The sequence below is a fragment of the Theropithecus gelada genome, chromosome 11 (genome assembly GCF_003255815.1).
Source record: "Theropithecus gelada isolate Dixy chromosome 11, Tgel_1.0, whole genome shotgun sequence".
Lineage (NCBI taxonomy): Eukaryota > Metazoa > Chordata > Mammalia > Primates > Cercopithecidae > Theropithecus > Theropithecus gelada.
In genome coordinates, this window is record NC_037679.1 from 68,223,593 (window position 1) to 68,238,689 (window position 15,097).

At 47.4% G+C, this 15,097-nt stretch overlaps 1 protein-coding gene across 1 annotated transcript in view; it reads left to right on the forward strand.

The window, feature by feature from the left end:
* Positions 1 to 15,097, forward strand: part of ACACB (acetyl-CoA carboxylase beta) — a 158,539-nt gene that overhangs the window by 83,529 nt on the left and 59,913 nt on the right. The window contains exons 16-21 of the mRNA XM_025402909.1: positions 787 to 868; positions 3,542 to 3,687; positions 5,919 to 6,069; positions 7,753 to 7,887; positions 12,127 to 12,273; positions 14,539 to 14,727. Of these exons, the coding sequence (XP_025258694.1) occupies positions 787 to 868; positions 3,542 to 3,687; positions 5,919 to 6,069; positions 7,753 to 7,887; positions 12,127 to 12,273; positions 14,539 to 14,727 (850 nt within the window). The remainder of the gene's footprint in view (positions 1 to 786; positions 869 to 3,541; positions 3,688 to 5,918; positions 6,070 to 7,752; positions 7,888 to 12,126; positions 12,274 to 14,538; positions 14,728 to 15,097) is intronic.

Genomic DNA, 15,097 nt, shown 5'->3' on the forward strand with positions numbered 1-15,097 from the left:
TCGCTATATTTCCCCCCAGGCTGTTCTCAAACTCGTGGCCTCAAGCAATCCTCCTGCCTCAACTCTTCAACGTGCTGAGATTATAGGAGTGAGCCACCGTGCTGGCGAGAAACGTTTTAGTGCTTTGTTATGCTTTTGAACGGTAGTAGAATCGTAGTCCCTGCTCTGGTTTCTTTCATAAACAGGAGGCAGGATCCCATATGTGAAATTTTTCCGAGAGGCCATTATGGATTTTGCTCCCGAAAAGCGTTTTTAAGATTTCAGATCCTTCAGCAAGTGCTGATTCCTTAAGTTCTGAGCAATATCAGGCTCCTCGGGGTGATTCAGGTTCTGTGCGTGCCTTTTAATCAGACTTAGCTTTTTTTTTTTTTTGAGATACAGTCTCGCTCTGTCACCCAGCCTGGAGTGCAACGGTGCAATCTCAGCTCACTGCAACCTCCGCCCCCTCTGCTTTCAAGCAATTCTTGTGCCTCAGCCTCCCGAGTAGCTGGGTTGACAGGTGCATGTCACCATGTCTGGCTAATTTTTGTATTTTTAGTAGAGATGGGGCTTTGCCATGTTGGCCAGGCTGGTCTTGAACTCTTGGCCTCAAGTGATATGCCTGCCTCGGCCTCCCAAGGTGCAGGGATTACAGGCGTGAGCCACTGCGCCCGGCCCAGGCTTAGCATTTTTAGTGCAGTCAGGTTTGCTGATGCAGAGAGCTGCGTAATTTTTTTAAATGCAAGGGATGGCTGTGGAGTTCTCAGTCCCTCCCAAGGCTGACCATGGCCCTGTCTTTTCTTTCAGGGGCCAGGTCCTCCCAGCGGATTCACTACTGAACATCGTAGATGTGGAATTAATTTACGGAGGCATTAAGTACATTCTCAAGGTAAATGCCCCCGTGCCTCTCCGATGTCTCCAACACTGTGCAAGCTTCAGGGAGTTTCTTTCTTCCATGAACCATCCCTGGAGTGGATTTGCCCATGCTTGGGTTTGAGCACTTGTGTTCCTCAGGAATGCCCGTGTAGTCCGTGACCTTGACACCTAAACACTTTGGCTTTTAGAACATGTAGGGCTGTGCAGTCCACAGAGGGCACAGTGGAGCGTGGATAAGTTTCCTGTAGCTGCGGAGACAAGGTACCACAAACTGGTTTAAACCAACAAAAATTTATTCTGTCCCAGTTCTGGAGGCCAAGTGTAAAATCAAGGTGTTGGCGGGCCGTGGTCTCTCTGAAGAAGGCGCTGGGGCAGGATCTGTTCCGAGCCTTGCCAGCTTTTGGTGCTGCTGGCAGTCCCTGGTGATATTTGGCTTGTGGCTGCCTTGCCCGTCTCTGTCTCTGGTTTTTTTGTTTTCCCAAACAGAGCCTTGCTCTGTCGCCCGGGCTGGAGTGCAGTGGTGCAATCTTGGCTCACTGCAACCTCCATCTCCCAGGTTCAAGCGATTCTCCTGCCTCAGCCTCCTGAGTAGCTGAGATTATAGGCATATGCCACCATGCCTGGCTAATTTTTGTATTTTTAGTAGAAATGGGATTTCACCATGTTGCCTAGGCTGGTCTTGAACTCCTAAGCTCAAGTGATCTGCCTGCCTTGGCCTCCCAAAGTGCTGGGATTACAGGCATGAGCCACCCCCCGGCCTCTGCCTCTGTGTGTGTGTGTGTGTGTGTGTGTGTGTGTTCACATTGTCTTTCATGACTGTGTCTTTGTGTCTCTTTGTATGAACACCAGTCACCTTGGATTTAGCGCCTACCCTGATCCAGTATGATTTCATCTTAGTTCCATCTGCAGAGACCCCATTCCAAATAAGGTCACATTCCAGGTTCCAGGAATTGTCGGGAGGGAAAAGAGGACAGAGTTTGAGTCTGCTTCTGAGACAGAATTTTTGTTTTTTTTAACTAATGCTTTCTATTTAATATAGATGAGCACGAGTAGAACTCACAACTTGGGAGATTTGGGGGCTTTAGTTCAACTAAACCTGTGTGTCATTGATCAGGGTGTGCTTTCACAATCATCCTCCTTTGCCTCTAATGCCTCTTGGCTACCTTTGGGGACGTGGCTGCCCCTAACTTGATTTTATTTGTCACACATGCACAATGTAGAAAATTTCAAAATTTCAAGCGAGCCTAAAAAATCAGGAAAACAAATCCATCATGTGCTAATGCCTAGAGGTAATCCTGGTGAACATTTTAGCAAATCTTTGTTACATATTTTTTTCTTTTGCATTAATTTTACAAAGTTGAGATCATGGTGCAAATACAGTTTTGCAGCTTTGATATGATCGTGGCATAGTTTTCCATGCTATTAACAAGTTTTCTTTAACACGAGTCTAAACTCATGTCTATAGCACTGTCTCCCCGCACTTTCAGTAGTGATGGGAACGTTCCTTACCTGCTGTGTCCACGATGCTGCCCTTATGCGGTGACTGAGCACTTGAAAGTGGCAAGTGTGACTGAGGAACTGAAGTTTACATTTTGTTTAATTTTCATCAATTTAAATAGCTGTGTGTGGTTAGGGGTCACCCTATCGGACAGGGCAGATCTAGAGTGTTCCATTGCAAGGTTGTTGGCTTACTAATTTGGTTCTAATTTTTATTGTTATTACAAATAGTGCTGCAATACACATTCTTCTATTTCTTGCTACCTTGTGTCATAAAATGTGTATTTTATAGGTTGAAGGCCCTTTAGGGTGTGTGTTTTCTGAGAGAAAACTGAACTGAAGTACCAGATGGGGCAGGCACTCTTCCTAGAGGCAGATGTAGTGCTGGGACCAGGGCTTGGCTGTGTCTCTCTCGCATGTCCCAAAGCTCTTGTGTGCTCCTGGGCAGAGCTGGGTCTGGGGAGCAGAGCCCTAGTCTACGTTCAGGTGTCTTAGTCCATTTGGGCTACTGTCATAAAATACCAAAGACTGAGTGGCTTCTAAACCACACACTGTATGTCTCACAATTCTCTAGGCTGGGAAGGTCAAAATCAAGACACTGGCAGATTTGGTATCTACTGAGGACCCACCTTTCATTTCATAGATGCTGTCCTTTCACTATGTCCTTAGATGTCAGAAAGGGGCCATGGAGCTCTACAGGGCATCTTATATAAGGGCACTAATTTCTTTTACAAGGGCCCCACCTTCATGATCTAATCACCTCCCAAAGGCTCCACCTCCTAAAGCCATCACATTAGGGGTTGGGATTTCAACTTATGAATTTTGTGGGGACACAAACATTTAGTCCATTGCACCTGGCTGCTGGTGGAGTCTCTGAGGCTGCCTCACCCAGAGTGAGAGCTGGAGACAGGAATCAGAAGGGAGACTAGCCCCAGAGGGCATGCAGTCGGCAACATGGCTTGACAGCGACTATATTACCCACGGGCAGGTGTGGCTTGCTACTCCAGGCCTCCCCCAGCCCCCAGCTGCTCCCTTGGCAGGGATTGTGAGGGCTGGATCCAAGAGACAGGGGTGTTCATCTTGGCCCTCTGTGGTGGACAACCAGCTCTTGTTTGTTGTTAGTGGGGCCAAACAGTGCTCTGGGAGCACATCCTGAACCCAGGCGGTGACAAGGGGCCTGTCCCCACAGGTGGCCCGGCAGTCTCTGACCATGTTCGTTCTCATCATGAATGGCTGCCACATCGAGATTGACGCCCACCGGCTGAACGATGGGGGGCTCCTGCTCTCCTACAATGGGAACAGCTACACCACCTACATGAAGGAAGAGGTTGACAGGTTCGTGGGGGTGCGAGTCCCACTGTGGGCTGGGCGTGCACAGCTCTCTGTCCTAGGCATGGAAAACCCAGTGCTGGCCTATGTGCAGATCCAAGGGTGTTAGAGAAGGTGCCTCTCCAGTAAATTCTGGGGGCGTGCAGAGAAGCTAATCTCTTGGTTGGAATTCTGTGCAACTGGCAGATACTTAGGGGAGGATCCTGGGGGCCCTTTTCTAGTAACCTGGTTGGTGGGGATTCAGAGCTGAACGGGACATGACTCCCAGCTCCGTGGCCTGCGAGGTGTGTGACGAGGTGCTTGCTGCCTGTGCATCTGAGCCCCGGCATCCACCCAGTTAGCACGGCAGTGCCCTACCAAGCTCCTCCGTACCAGGCGCTGTGCTAGGTGTTGGGATAGCATGCTGGGTGCGACTTGCCGAGCTTCCAGCCCACTGGGGAAGATGACACACTGAACAAACAGATAGTGGCAGGAAAGAGTGTTGTGTACCTGACGGGTAACACACAAGATGTCCTGGAAGCTCTTAGCACAGGGGCTCGTGAGATAGTGAGATAGGCCCCAAAGATGCTCTGCCTCCAGTGTGTCTGATCACACCGAGGTCACGCAATGAAACAGACCCGGCCAAGGTGACAAAAGGAGAGGGGATGTCTGAAAAGTCTGAAAAGCTCCAGTTAGAGAGTGGAGACTTTTTAATCCTTAATATTTGGGAAGAAGGCAGACTAGGTTTATGCCAGAGTAATGTTTTGTTATCTCCTTTTTTTTTTTTTGAGAGAGGGTCTCACTCTGTCACCCAGGCTGGAGTACAGTGGTACCATCATGACTGCAGCCTTGACTTCCTGGGCTCCAAGATGATTCCCTCACCTCAGTCCCCCAAGTTGCTGGGACTACAAGGATATGCCACCACACCCAGCTAATTTTTGTACTTTTTGTAGAGACGGGGTTTTGCCATGTTGCCCAGGCTGGTCTTGAACTTCTGGACTGAAGCAGTCAGCCAGCTTCGGCCTCCCAAAGTGCTGGGATTGCAGGCATGAGCCACCGCACCCTGCCTGTTATCTCTTTTTCAACCCATGTTCTATCTGCCAAGAATATTCAGGATTATTATAGGTTCCACTCTCCCCAGTTCAAAGGTTAAGACTTTGAGTCAGTAAATATTTGTTGAATCATATCCACTGATTGATTTTTCTGTGTCAGGCCCTGTTGGAAGTATGTCAGTAAAAGGAACCAGCTTTCAGCCAAAAAAGGGTCACATCCTTTTTATTATTTTATTTTAAAGACTGGTTCTCGGCTGGGCGCAGTGGCTCACGCCTGTCATCCCAGCACTTTGGGAGGTCGAGGCGGGTGGATCACGAGGTCAGGTGATCGAGACCATCCTGGCTAACATGGTGAAAGCCTGTCTCTGCTAAAAAATACAAAAAAAATTAGCCTGGTGTGGTGGCAGGTACCTTAGTCCCACCTACTTGGGAGGCTGAGGCAGGAGAATGGTGTGAACCCAGGAGGCGGAGCTTGCAGTGAGCCGAGATCATGCCACTGCACTCCAGCCTGGGCGACAGAGCGAGACTCTGTCTCAAAAAATAAAAAATAAAAAATAAAATAAATAAAGACTGGTTCTCACTCTGTTGCCCAGCCTGGGCAAGAGTGAGACCCTGATCACTTGAGTCCAGAAGTTTGAGACTAGCCTGGGCAACATGGCAAAACCCCATCTCTATAAAATATAACAACTAGCCAAGTGTAGTAGCACGAATCAGGGGGTTGTGATGGGAGGATCACCTGACCCCAGGGAGGTCGAGACTTCAGTGAACCATGATTGTGTCACTGCACTCCAGCCTGGGTGACAGAGTAATTATAGCTCACAATAGCCTCGAACTCCTGGGCTTAAAGGATTCTCCTGCCTCAGCCTCCTGAGTAGCTGGGACTCCTGGCATGTGCTACCATGCCCAGCTAATTTTTTTTTTTTTAATTTTTTTGTAGAGACGGGGTCTCATTGTGTTGCCCAGGCTTGTCTTAAACTCCTGGCCTCAAGCGATCCTCCCACCTCGGCCTCACAAAGAAAGCATCACAGCCTTTTGTTCACCGACCTCACTCTCAGTGTCTCTGAGATAACTATCAAATGCCACCCTTTGGGCATGTAGAGGGTACACTCCCCCTTTAGGAAGGGGAAATGATATTGAAAGCCGGACTAGGGCTTGCTGGGTTGATGGTCCTCATCAGTCTCCCTACCCACTCCTCCTCTCTCCCAGTTACCGAATTACCATCGGCAATAAGACATGTGTGTTTGAGAAGGAGAATGATCCTACGGTCCTGAGATCCCCCTCGGCTGGGAAGCTGACACAGTACACAGTGGAGGACGGGGGCCACGTTGAGGCTGGGAGCAGCTACGCTGAGATGGAGGTGACTGCAGAGCCGGCCGTGGGGAATCCTGAACCCTCAAACCCTCACTCCTCTGGCTTTGTCCCATGTCTGAACAAACAGACCTACTTCTCCCCTTGGCCACTGTGTGCAAATTCCTAAGGGAGTCAGTCTGTGGGTTTCAGCCAAATCCCCTGAAGTATTCAAAGAAAAAAACTTCAAAAAATGCACACCTCCCCAGGAATGAGTAAGAAGGTTAATGACACAGAAACTGGATACAGAGAATATGGGAACTGTCTGTACTATTTACAAAACTGTTCTGTAAACTGTTCTGTAAATAAGTTTCCTTGATTTTTTTTTTTTTTTTTGAGACAGTCTCAGTCTGTCACCCAGGCTGGAGTGTGGTGGCGTGATCTCGGCTCACTGCAAACTCCACCTCCTAGGCTCAAGTGATCCCCCCACCTCAGCCTCCCAAGTAGTTGGGATTTCAGGCACGCACCACCCTGCCTGACTTAATTTTTTGTATTTTTGTTAGAGACAGGGTTTCGTCATGTTGCCCAAGCTGTTCTCAAACACCTGAGCTCAGATGATCCACCTGCTTTGGCCTCCGAAAGTGCTGGGATTGCAGGCATGAGCCACTGCACCCAGCCAAGAATTGATTGATAATAACAATTATTATCAATCATTGATTAAATATTAAATATTGACCCCAGCAGTGATCGAAAGGTGTTCAGCCAATACTTGCAAAGCTGTAACCATGTGGCAGGTGCTGTTCTAAGCATTTTACTGATCTTTATTTTTTAACCTTCCCAGCAACTGTATGAGATGGGCACAAATGTGGTCCCCATTTTATAAAAAAGCTGGGCCCAGGCAGGCTAAGAAACTCGCTGGAGGTCACACAAAGCCAGGATTCAAACCTGGAAAATAACAACAATAATAGCAATGAAAATACAGCAATAATAGTAGCTACTGCGTATTGACCTGCTGCATGGCAGGATCTGCATCTCATTTAATCCTCATAAGAGCCCTAAGAGGTGAAACTGTCATTATTCCTCATTTTACACTTGGGGAAACTGAGGCTCAAGGAGGGAAGCCACTTCTGAAGATCACAGAGGTATTGGGGAGAGGGGGCGGGTCCTGGGATTCTAGTCCAGGCCTGGCTGACTTGGGTGCCCAAGCTGTGAACTGCCAAGCAAGAGAGACAGCGTAGTCCTGGCTCTGCAGCTGACACCATGGTGACAAAGCTCGTGCCATCCACATATCCAGACACTCAGAGAGGCACATTGAAAGGGCTGATGAGCAGATTCTTCATTTCACAGAGTGTTCCCTGGTTGTCTAAGTGCCTTTAATAAAACAAACTGTTCACAAAATGTTTGACTTATGCAGTACATTTTAGGAACGTGTATATGAACCACTCTATGTAACATGATTTAACAGTATTTCTAAGAGAGAGAAGACCCCCCTTTGGAAATAAACATCAGTTTCCATATCTGTAAATGGGCATCACAAACACCTCCTCGGCTGGCTTTGCAGAGTGAATGGCACTTGCCTGGTGCATAGCAGGCTTCCAGTAAAGGTCACTTTTCCTTGTCCCTTCTGCCTGAACACTGCCCAGGGAGTCATTCCATTTAGATGACGAGTCCCTGCTCCGGCATCACTAGTTCTGGGTGGCTCTGGGTGTCAATCCTGACGGGCTCTGTACTATTTCTTCTTTTTACGAAATAGGTGATGAAGATGATCATGACCCTGAACGTGCAGGAAAGTGGCCGGGTGAAGTACATCAAGCGTCCAGGGGCCGTGCTGGAAGCAGGCTGCGTGGTGGCCAGGCTGGAGCTTGATGACCCTTCTAAGGTCCACCCGGTATGTGGTTCCACGGCCCAAGTGCTCTGGCTGGTGCAGGTGCACTTGCAGCCTCCGCTGGTCCAGTGAGACAGGTAGACTCAAGGCTGATAGCTCTTCTCCTGCTTCCACCTGCAGACGGAGCTCATCTCAGCAGCCACCGTGATGGTGCAGAAACACAAGGAAGCTGCACCCTGCTTTGCTCAGATCCCTCTCTGCGGCTCTCCATCCTGCTTAGAGTAAAACCCAGTTGCTGCCAGTGACCTACAAGACCCCAAATGAGCTGTTCCCTGCTTTCTTCTCTGCCTTCCTCCTCTGTCCCTCTCCCCGTCACTTACTTGAATACACTGGATCCCTCCCTCCAGGGGGCTGTCCTCTCTGCCATGAAGGACCTACCCCAGACTTTGCAGGGATCACTCCCAACTCCTAGGAGCTTTGATTCCAATGTCTTCCCCTCAGTGAGGGCATTCTTGATCCCTGACCACCTTTTCTTTTTAATAGACTTAATTTTTAGTATAGTTTTAGATGTACAGAACAGTTATGTAAATAGTACAGAGTTCCCATATTGTCTGTAGCCAGTTTCCCTGTCATTCATTTAATTGTTATTCAATTAATTGTCGGTCTTCTTCTTCTTCTTCTTCTTTTTTTTTTTTTTTTTTTTTTGAGACAGAGTCTTGCTCTGTTGCCCAGGCTGGAGTGCAGTGGCATGATCTTGGCTCACTGCAACCTCTGCCTCCCTGGTTCAAGTGATTCTCCTGCCTCAGCCTCCCGAGTAGCTGGGGATTATAGGCACGTACCACCACACTGGCTAATTTTTTTATTTTTAGTAGAGACAGGGTTTCGCCATGTTGGCCAGGCTGGTCTTAAACTCCTGACCTCAGGTGATCCACCCTTCTCAGCCTCCCAAAGTGCTGGGATTACAGGTGTGAACCACTGCACCTGGCCTCAATTAATTACTATTGTTATCAATTTACTATTATTAATTTAACTATTATTGCACGAGCATGGTCCATTTGGCATATTTAATGAACCAATATCGATATATTAGGTATTATTGTTTAAGAATAATAATTAACTGTTTTAAATTTAACTATTATTGCAATAGTATGGTCCATTTGTCACATTTAATGAACCAATATTGGTACATTATTGTTCACTCAGATTTCCGTAGTTCATTTTTTAAAAATTATGGTTAAATACACATAACATGAAATTTACTGTCTTAGCCATTTTTAAATGTTCTCTTCAGCAGTATTAAATACATTCACACGGTTGCACAACCATCACCATCATCCATCTCCAGCACTTGCAAAACTAAAACTTGACACTCATTAAATAGTAACTCCCTCCTCCCTCCTCCCTCCAGCCCCTGGCAACCACTATTCTGCTTTCTCTCTATCAATTCAACTCCTCTAGGTGCCTCATATAGGTGGAATCTATATAGTATCTGACCTTTTGTGACTACATTTAGTATAATGTTTCCAAGTTTCATCCATCTTATAGCATGTGGCAGAATGTCCCTGTTTTTTTAAGGCTGCATAATATTCCCTTGTAGGGGTATATCACATTTTGTTTATTGACTCGTCCACTGATAGACACTAGGATTGTTTCTACCTTTTGGCTACTGTGAATAAGGCAGCTATGGACGTGAGTGTACGATTTTCTTAGTTTTTACCTAATGTTCAGGATCCCATCCAGGTTAGTGCATTGCATATAGTTGTCATGTCTCTTTCAACCGCCCTTTAAAAAATTGTGCTCACCTCTACCCATGTGCAAACACACACCACACCTCACAGAGATGACCTCACTGATTGTCTTCTTGGTTTATTATTTGGCCTCCAGGAGACTGGAAACACCAGGAGAACAGGGCTTTTTGGCTTTCTTGCTCACTGCTGGGTCCCCAGTGCCAAAAACAGGAGCTGGTACGTCAGAGGTGCTCTGTAAATATTAGTTGTTGGATGAAAGTATAGCAGTGCAGGTGCCGGGGCCATCACCCTCTCCTCAGGACCACTAGGGGGTGCACCAGAGTGTCTGTCATGTGACCCTGAGCTCAGGCTCTTGGGGGGACCTCCAATTTAGATTCCTGTTAATTTTTCAGCGTTTGTCAAGCCCTGTCATTACCTATGAGTCCCTGAGGTCAAGGACTACTTTTGATGTTCCTGTTGTGATCCTGGGGCTTAGCACAGTGCTCGGGGCATAATGGGTGCTGAGAAATAATAAGTCTTGATGAATGAATGAATGTTTACACCCTCCTAAGCAAGACTCTAAAATAATTAGTACATCTGTCCAGCAAAAAAAGCATTTACAAATATCACATTGTCTCTTTTCTCCAGAGTATTCTATTGATTGTATTTGTTTTCTTTTTTAAAAAAATTATAATTATAGGTACATAATAGGTGTATATATTTATGGGGTACATGTGACCTTTTCATATAGGCATACAGTCTAATAATAGGTGTATATGTTTATGGGGTACATGTGACCTTTGATATAGGCATATACTGTCTAATAATCAAATCAGGGTGATTGGGGTATCTATCACCTCAAGCATTTATCATTTCTTTGCGCTAGGAACATTCCAATTCTACTCTTTTGGTTATTTTAAAATATACATTCAATTTTAATTGACTATAGAGTCACCCTGTTGTGCTATCAATACTAGATCTTTTTTTTTTTTTTTTTTTTGAGATGCAGTTTCGCTCTGTCACCCAGGTTGGAGTGCAGTGGCGTGATCTTGGCTCACTGTAACCTCCACCTCCAGGGTTCAAGCGATTCTCGTGCCTCAGCCTCCCGAGTAGCTGGGACTTCAGGCACCTGCCACCATGCCCGGCTAATTTTTGTATTTTTAGTAGAGATGGGGTTTTACCATGTTGGCCAGGCTGATCTGGAACTCCTGACCTCAGGTGATCCGCCCGCCTCGCCTCCTGAAGTGCTGGAATTACAAGTGTGAGCCACCATGCCCAGCCTCAATACTAGATCTTATTCATTCTATTGAACTGTATTTTTGTACCCATTAACTATCCCCACTCCCACCAGCCCCATTACCCTTCCCAGACCCTGGCAGCCATCATTCTACATTCTATTTCCGTGAGTCCATTTGTTTTAATTTTCTACTCCCACATATGAGTCAGAACATGCTAAATTTGTCTTTCTGTGCCCAGATTATTTCACATAATAATCTGATATCCTCCAGTTCCATCCATGTTGCTGCAAATTACTGTTGTTACAATTCTTTTCATTAGTCTCTCTCTCTCTCTTTTTTTTTTTTTTTTTTTTGAGACAGAGTCTCACTCTGTCACCCAGGCTGGAGTGCAGTGGCATGGTCTCGGCTCACTGCAACCTCCACTTCCTGGGTTCAAGCAATTCTCCTGCCTCAGACTCCCGGGTAGCAAGTAGCTGGGACTACAGGTTTGTGCCACCATGCCTGACTAATTTTTGTATTTTTAGTAGTAATGGAGTTTTACTAGGTTGGCCAGGCTGATCTTGAACTCCTGGCCTCAAGCAATCTGCCCACCTTGGCCTCCCAAAGTGCTGGGATTACAAGGGTGAGCCACTGTGCCTGGCATCATTAGTCTCTTTAGGGAGTTCCCAAAGCTAGGAATAGACTGGGCCTTTTTGGATCAGTGGGCAGGTCCAGGTACCTGCACTGTGATTCCTTTCAGCACACATTTCCTGTGCTGGGTTAATAAGGTAGGGCCTGGCCACCCATTCCCTGAGCCTCACGTAAATGCTTGTGAGACAGACTGGGAGATCAAGTAATTTTACTTAGTGAGTGTAGTTAGAACACTGCCCTTGGCCCTGGGCTGTGGGGGCCCAGATGGAGAAGCCATGATCAGACTGTGGAGGAAAACAGAATTTCACTCCATTTCCCAGGCTGGAGTGCAATGGCACAATCTTGGCCCACTGCAACCTCCGCCTCCCAGGTTCAATTGATTCTCCTGCCTCAGCCTCTGGAGTAGCTCTGATTACAGGCACGCGCCACTGTGACTGGCTAAATTTTTTGTGTATTTTTAGTAGAGATGGGGTTTTGCCGTGTTGGCCAGGCTGGTCTCGAACTCAAAAGGAATGGTTTGGAAAACCCACACTGGGGTGTGAGTTTGGCCATTTTAACTTTCCAGTACATTGTCTTCGATTTTTTCCTCAGGCCTCATCCTCACTTGATATGGCAGCCAGCGGATCTGCCCCACCTCCCGTTCTGCCCCGTCCCATTTGGGATTCCCAGAGTTTTCCTGACCTGTCATTCTTGTGGTGTCTCATCAGGCTGAACCGTTCACAGGAGAACTCCCTGCCCAGCAGACACTGCCCATCCTTGGAGAGAAACTGCACCAGGTCTTCCACAGCGTCCTGGAAAACCTCACCAACGTCATGAGTGGCTTTTGTCTGCCGGAGCCCATTTTTAGCATAAAGGTAAAGTCACCTATGAGCGCAGGCATATAGATCCATGTGGAGAGTCAGGTCTACCCCATGACAGCAGAGGTCATTAGTAAGAAATGAGAAAATGGTCGGTCTTCTGTTGTTTTTATTTTATTTATTTTGTTTTTTGAGACAAAGTCTCACTCTGTCGCCCAGGCTCACTGCAGCCTTAACCTCCTGGGCTCAAGAGATCCTCCCACCTCAGCCTCCCGAGTAGCTGGGACTATAGGTACACCCCACCACGCCCGGCTAATTTTTTGTATTTTTGTAGAGATGGAGTTTTACCGTGTTCCCCAAGCTGGTCTCAGACTCCCGGGCTCAAGTGATCCACCTGCCTGGGCCTCCCAAAGTGCTGGGATTACAGGCCTGAGCCACCGCACCCAGCCCCTCTGTTGTGTTTATGAAGGACCTGTCCTCAGGGAATTCTTCAATTCGATTGCAAACATTGGCCTGACGTTTTCTCCTTGATCGTAAACTGGGCTTGTAGCAGTTCAGCTGAAAACTGAGAATACTCCAGTAGGACGTTAAGGAAGGAGTCAGTGGGGGTCACCCCCCTTAAGGAGATGACGGACAAGGCCCTTTGTTTGAAACACACCTCTGTTCGCCGTTCACCCTTGCTGGGTCTCATCTATTCACTCAGTAAAGAAACAAGAAGTTCTCTGATTTGCAGACCTCCTTGAAAGACCCGTGATGCTCATAACAGTGACTAGTGATGATGAAAATCATGGCGATGATGATAATAATTGCCAATGCTTAGCAAGTATGTACCATGTGTCACCCTTTTTTTTTTTTTTTTGAGATGGAGCCTTGCTGTGTCACCCACACTGGAGTATGGTAGCACAATCTTGTCTCACTGCAACCTCTGCCTCCTAGGTTAAAGTGATTCTCCTGCCTCAGCCTCCTGAGTAGCTGGGATTACAGGCACGTGCCACCTATACCCAGCTAATTTTTGTATTTTTTTTTGGTAGAGATGGGTTTTTGCCATGTTGACCAGGCTGTTCTCGAACTCCTGACCTCAGGTGATTCACCCACCTCGGCCTCCCAAAGTGCTGGAATTACAGGCATGAACCACCATGCCCACTGTGTCACCTTCTAACTACTTAAAAGTTCAATTATTTCATCCTCCCAGCAACCGATAAGGTAGGAACTCTTATTTCCTTTTACAGTTGAGGCAACTGAAGCACACAGGGACTAAGAGACTTGCCGTGCTTCATACATGAGGAGACAAAGATGAGATCTGAACCATGGCCATCAGGATTCTGACTCTGTGCTCTTCACCCCATGTTATGCTGCCTGATGATTATTGACATCATTGCAACTTTTTTTTTTTTTTTTTGAGATAGGGTCTTGCTGTGTCTCCCAAGCTGGAGTGAAACAGTGCTCACTACAACCTCGACCCCCTGGGCTCAAGCAATCGTTCCACTTCAGCCTCCCAAGTAGCTGGGGTTACAGGCACCTGCCACCATGCCCAGCTAATTTTTTGTAGAGATGGGGTCTCACCGTGTTGCCCAGGCTGGTCTCGAACTCCTGGGCTCAAGTGATCCTCCTGCCTTGGCCTCCCAAAGTGTTGGGATTGCAGACATGAGCCACTGCACTCCACAATAATTGCAACCTTTATTAGTTGGGGTGCTTCGCAGTTTATGTATCAGTTCACTTTGAAACCTCACAACCACACTGGGGCGTTGGCCCCATTGTCATTGTCATCCAAAGACCATCAGCATTGGCTACTGAGACACCCTGGAAACAGCATAGGGCAGCAGTTCAGTCTCAGGAGCTGAATAGCCTGGGTTTGCCTCCTAGTTTTGCTTCTTACTAGCTAAGTGACTTTGGTTAACTTAACTAATCTCTCTGTGTTTCAGTTGCCTCAACTGCAAAATGGACAAAATCATTAGACCTCCTTTGTAGGGTTGCTTTTAGGGATCAAATGAGAACATGTAAAGAAAGGTCCTAGAACACTGTACTAAGCTAGTATACGAGAAACATCAACTCATCACATGACCTTATGTTTGATCCCCCCAATGCTGGCTTTCTGATGCACAGAGAGGGGGAGTCAGGGTCTTCCTATGTGGGAAAACTGAGTATTCCATGTGGTCAGGGGCCGTTCCACTCTGGACTGCCCCAGAGGCTGCTGGGTCTGGATCTTCAGCCACTTGAGTGCATGGGGTCAGGATGGGTTGAGCTGTGTTGGGTGCCCTGTTGTGGGGGGTGGTGCCCATGCCCATGCAGGGCTGGGGGCTGATGCTGTGGTCCCCGCTTCAGTTGAAGGAGTGGGTGCAGAAGCTCATGATGACCCTCCGGCACCCGTCACTGCCGCTGCTGGAGCTGCAGGAGATCATGACCAGCGTGGCAGGCCGCATCCCAGCCCCCGTGGAGAAGTCAGTCCGCAGGGTGATGGCCCAGTATGCCAGCAACATCACCTCGGTGCTGTGCCAGTTCCCCAGCCAGCAGGTACGTGCTCCCCCACCCAGCCCCACCCCACCAGAATGGTCACACTGGGCTGGCTCCCAGTCTGGCTCCATATCTGGCCTCTGATCAAGTTGAACTCCTTGAGACCCACTTATAGCCTAACATATCAGGCCGAGGGTTTCCTTTCAAGCCTCATCTGCAGAATCCCATCATTTACTCAAAGCAACAGTTGTTTGAATGAACATCAACATTCCTTAGGTCTTATTGCGTAAAACTCAAGATTCCGATGGAGTTGATGCAGATGGAGTGAGCATTTCCCAAAAAAATAAACTGGCTGACATCATTAGAGGAAACTGCAAGTTTTTTTATTTTTGTTTTTTCACTGGTTTGCAGCTTTGATTTTCCGTCCCTG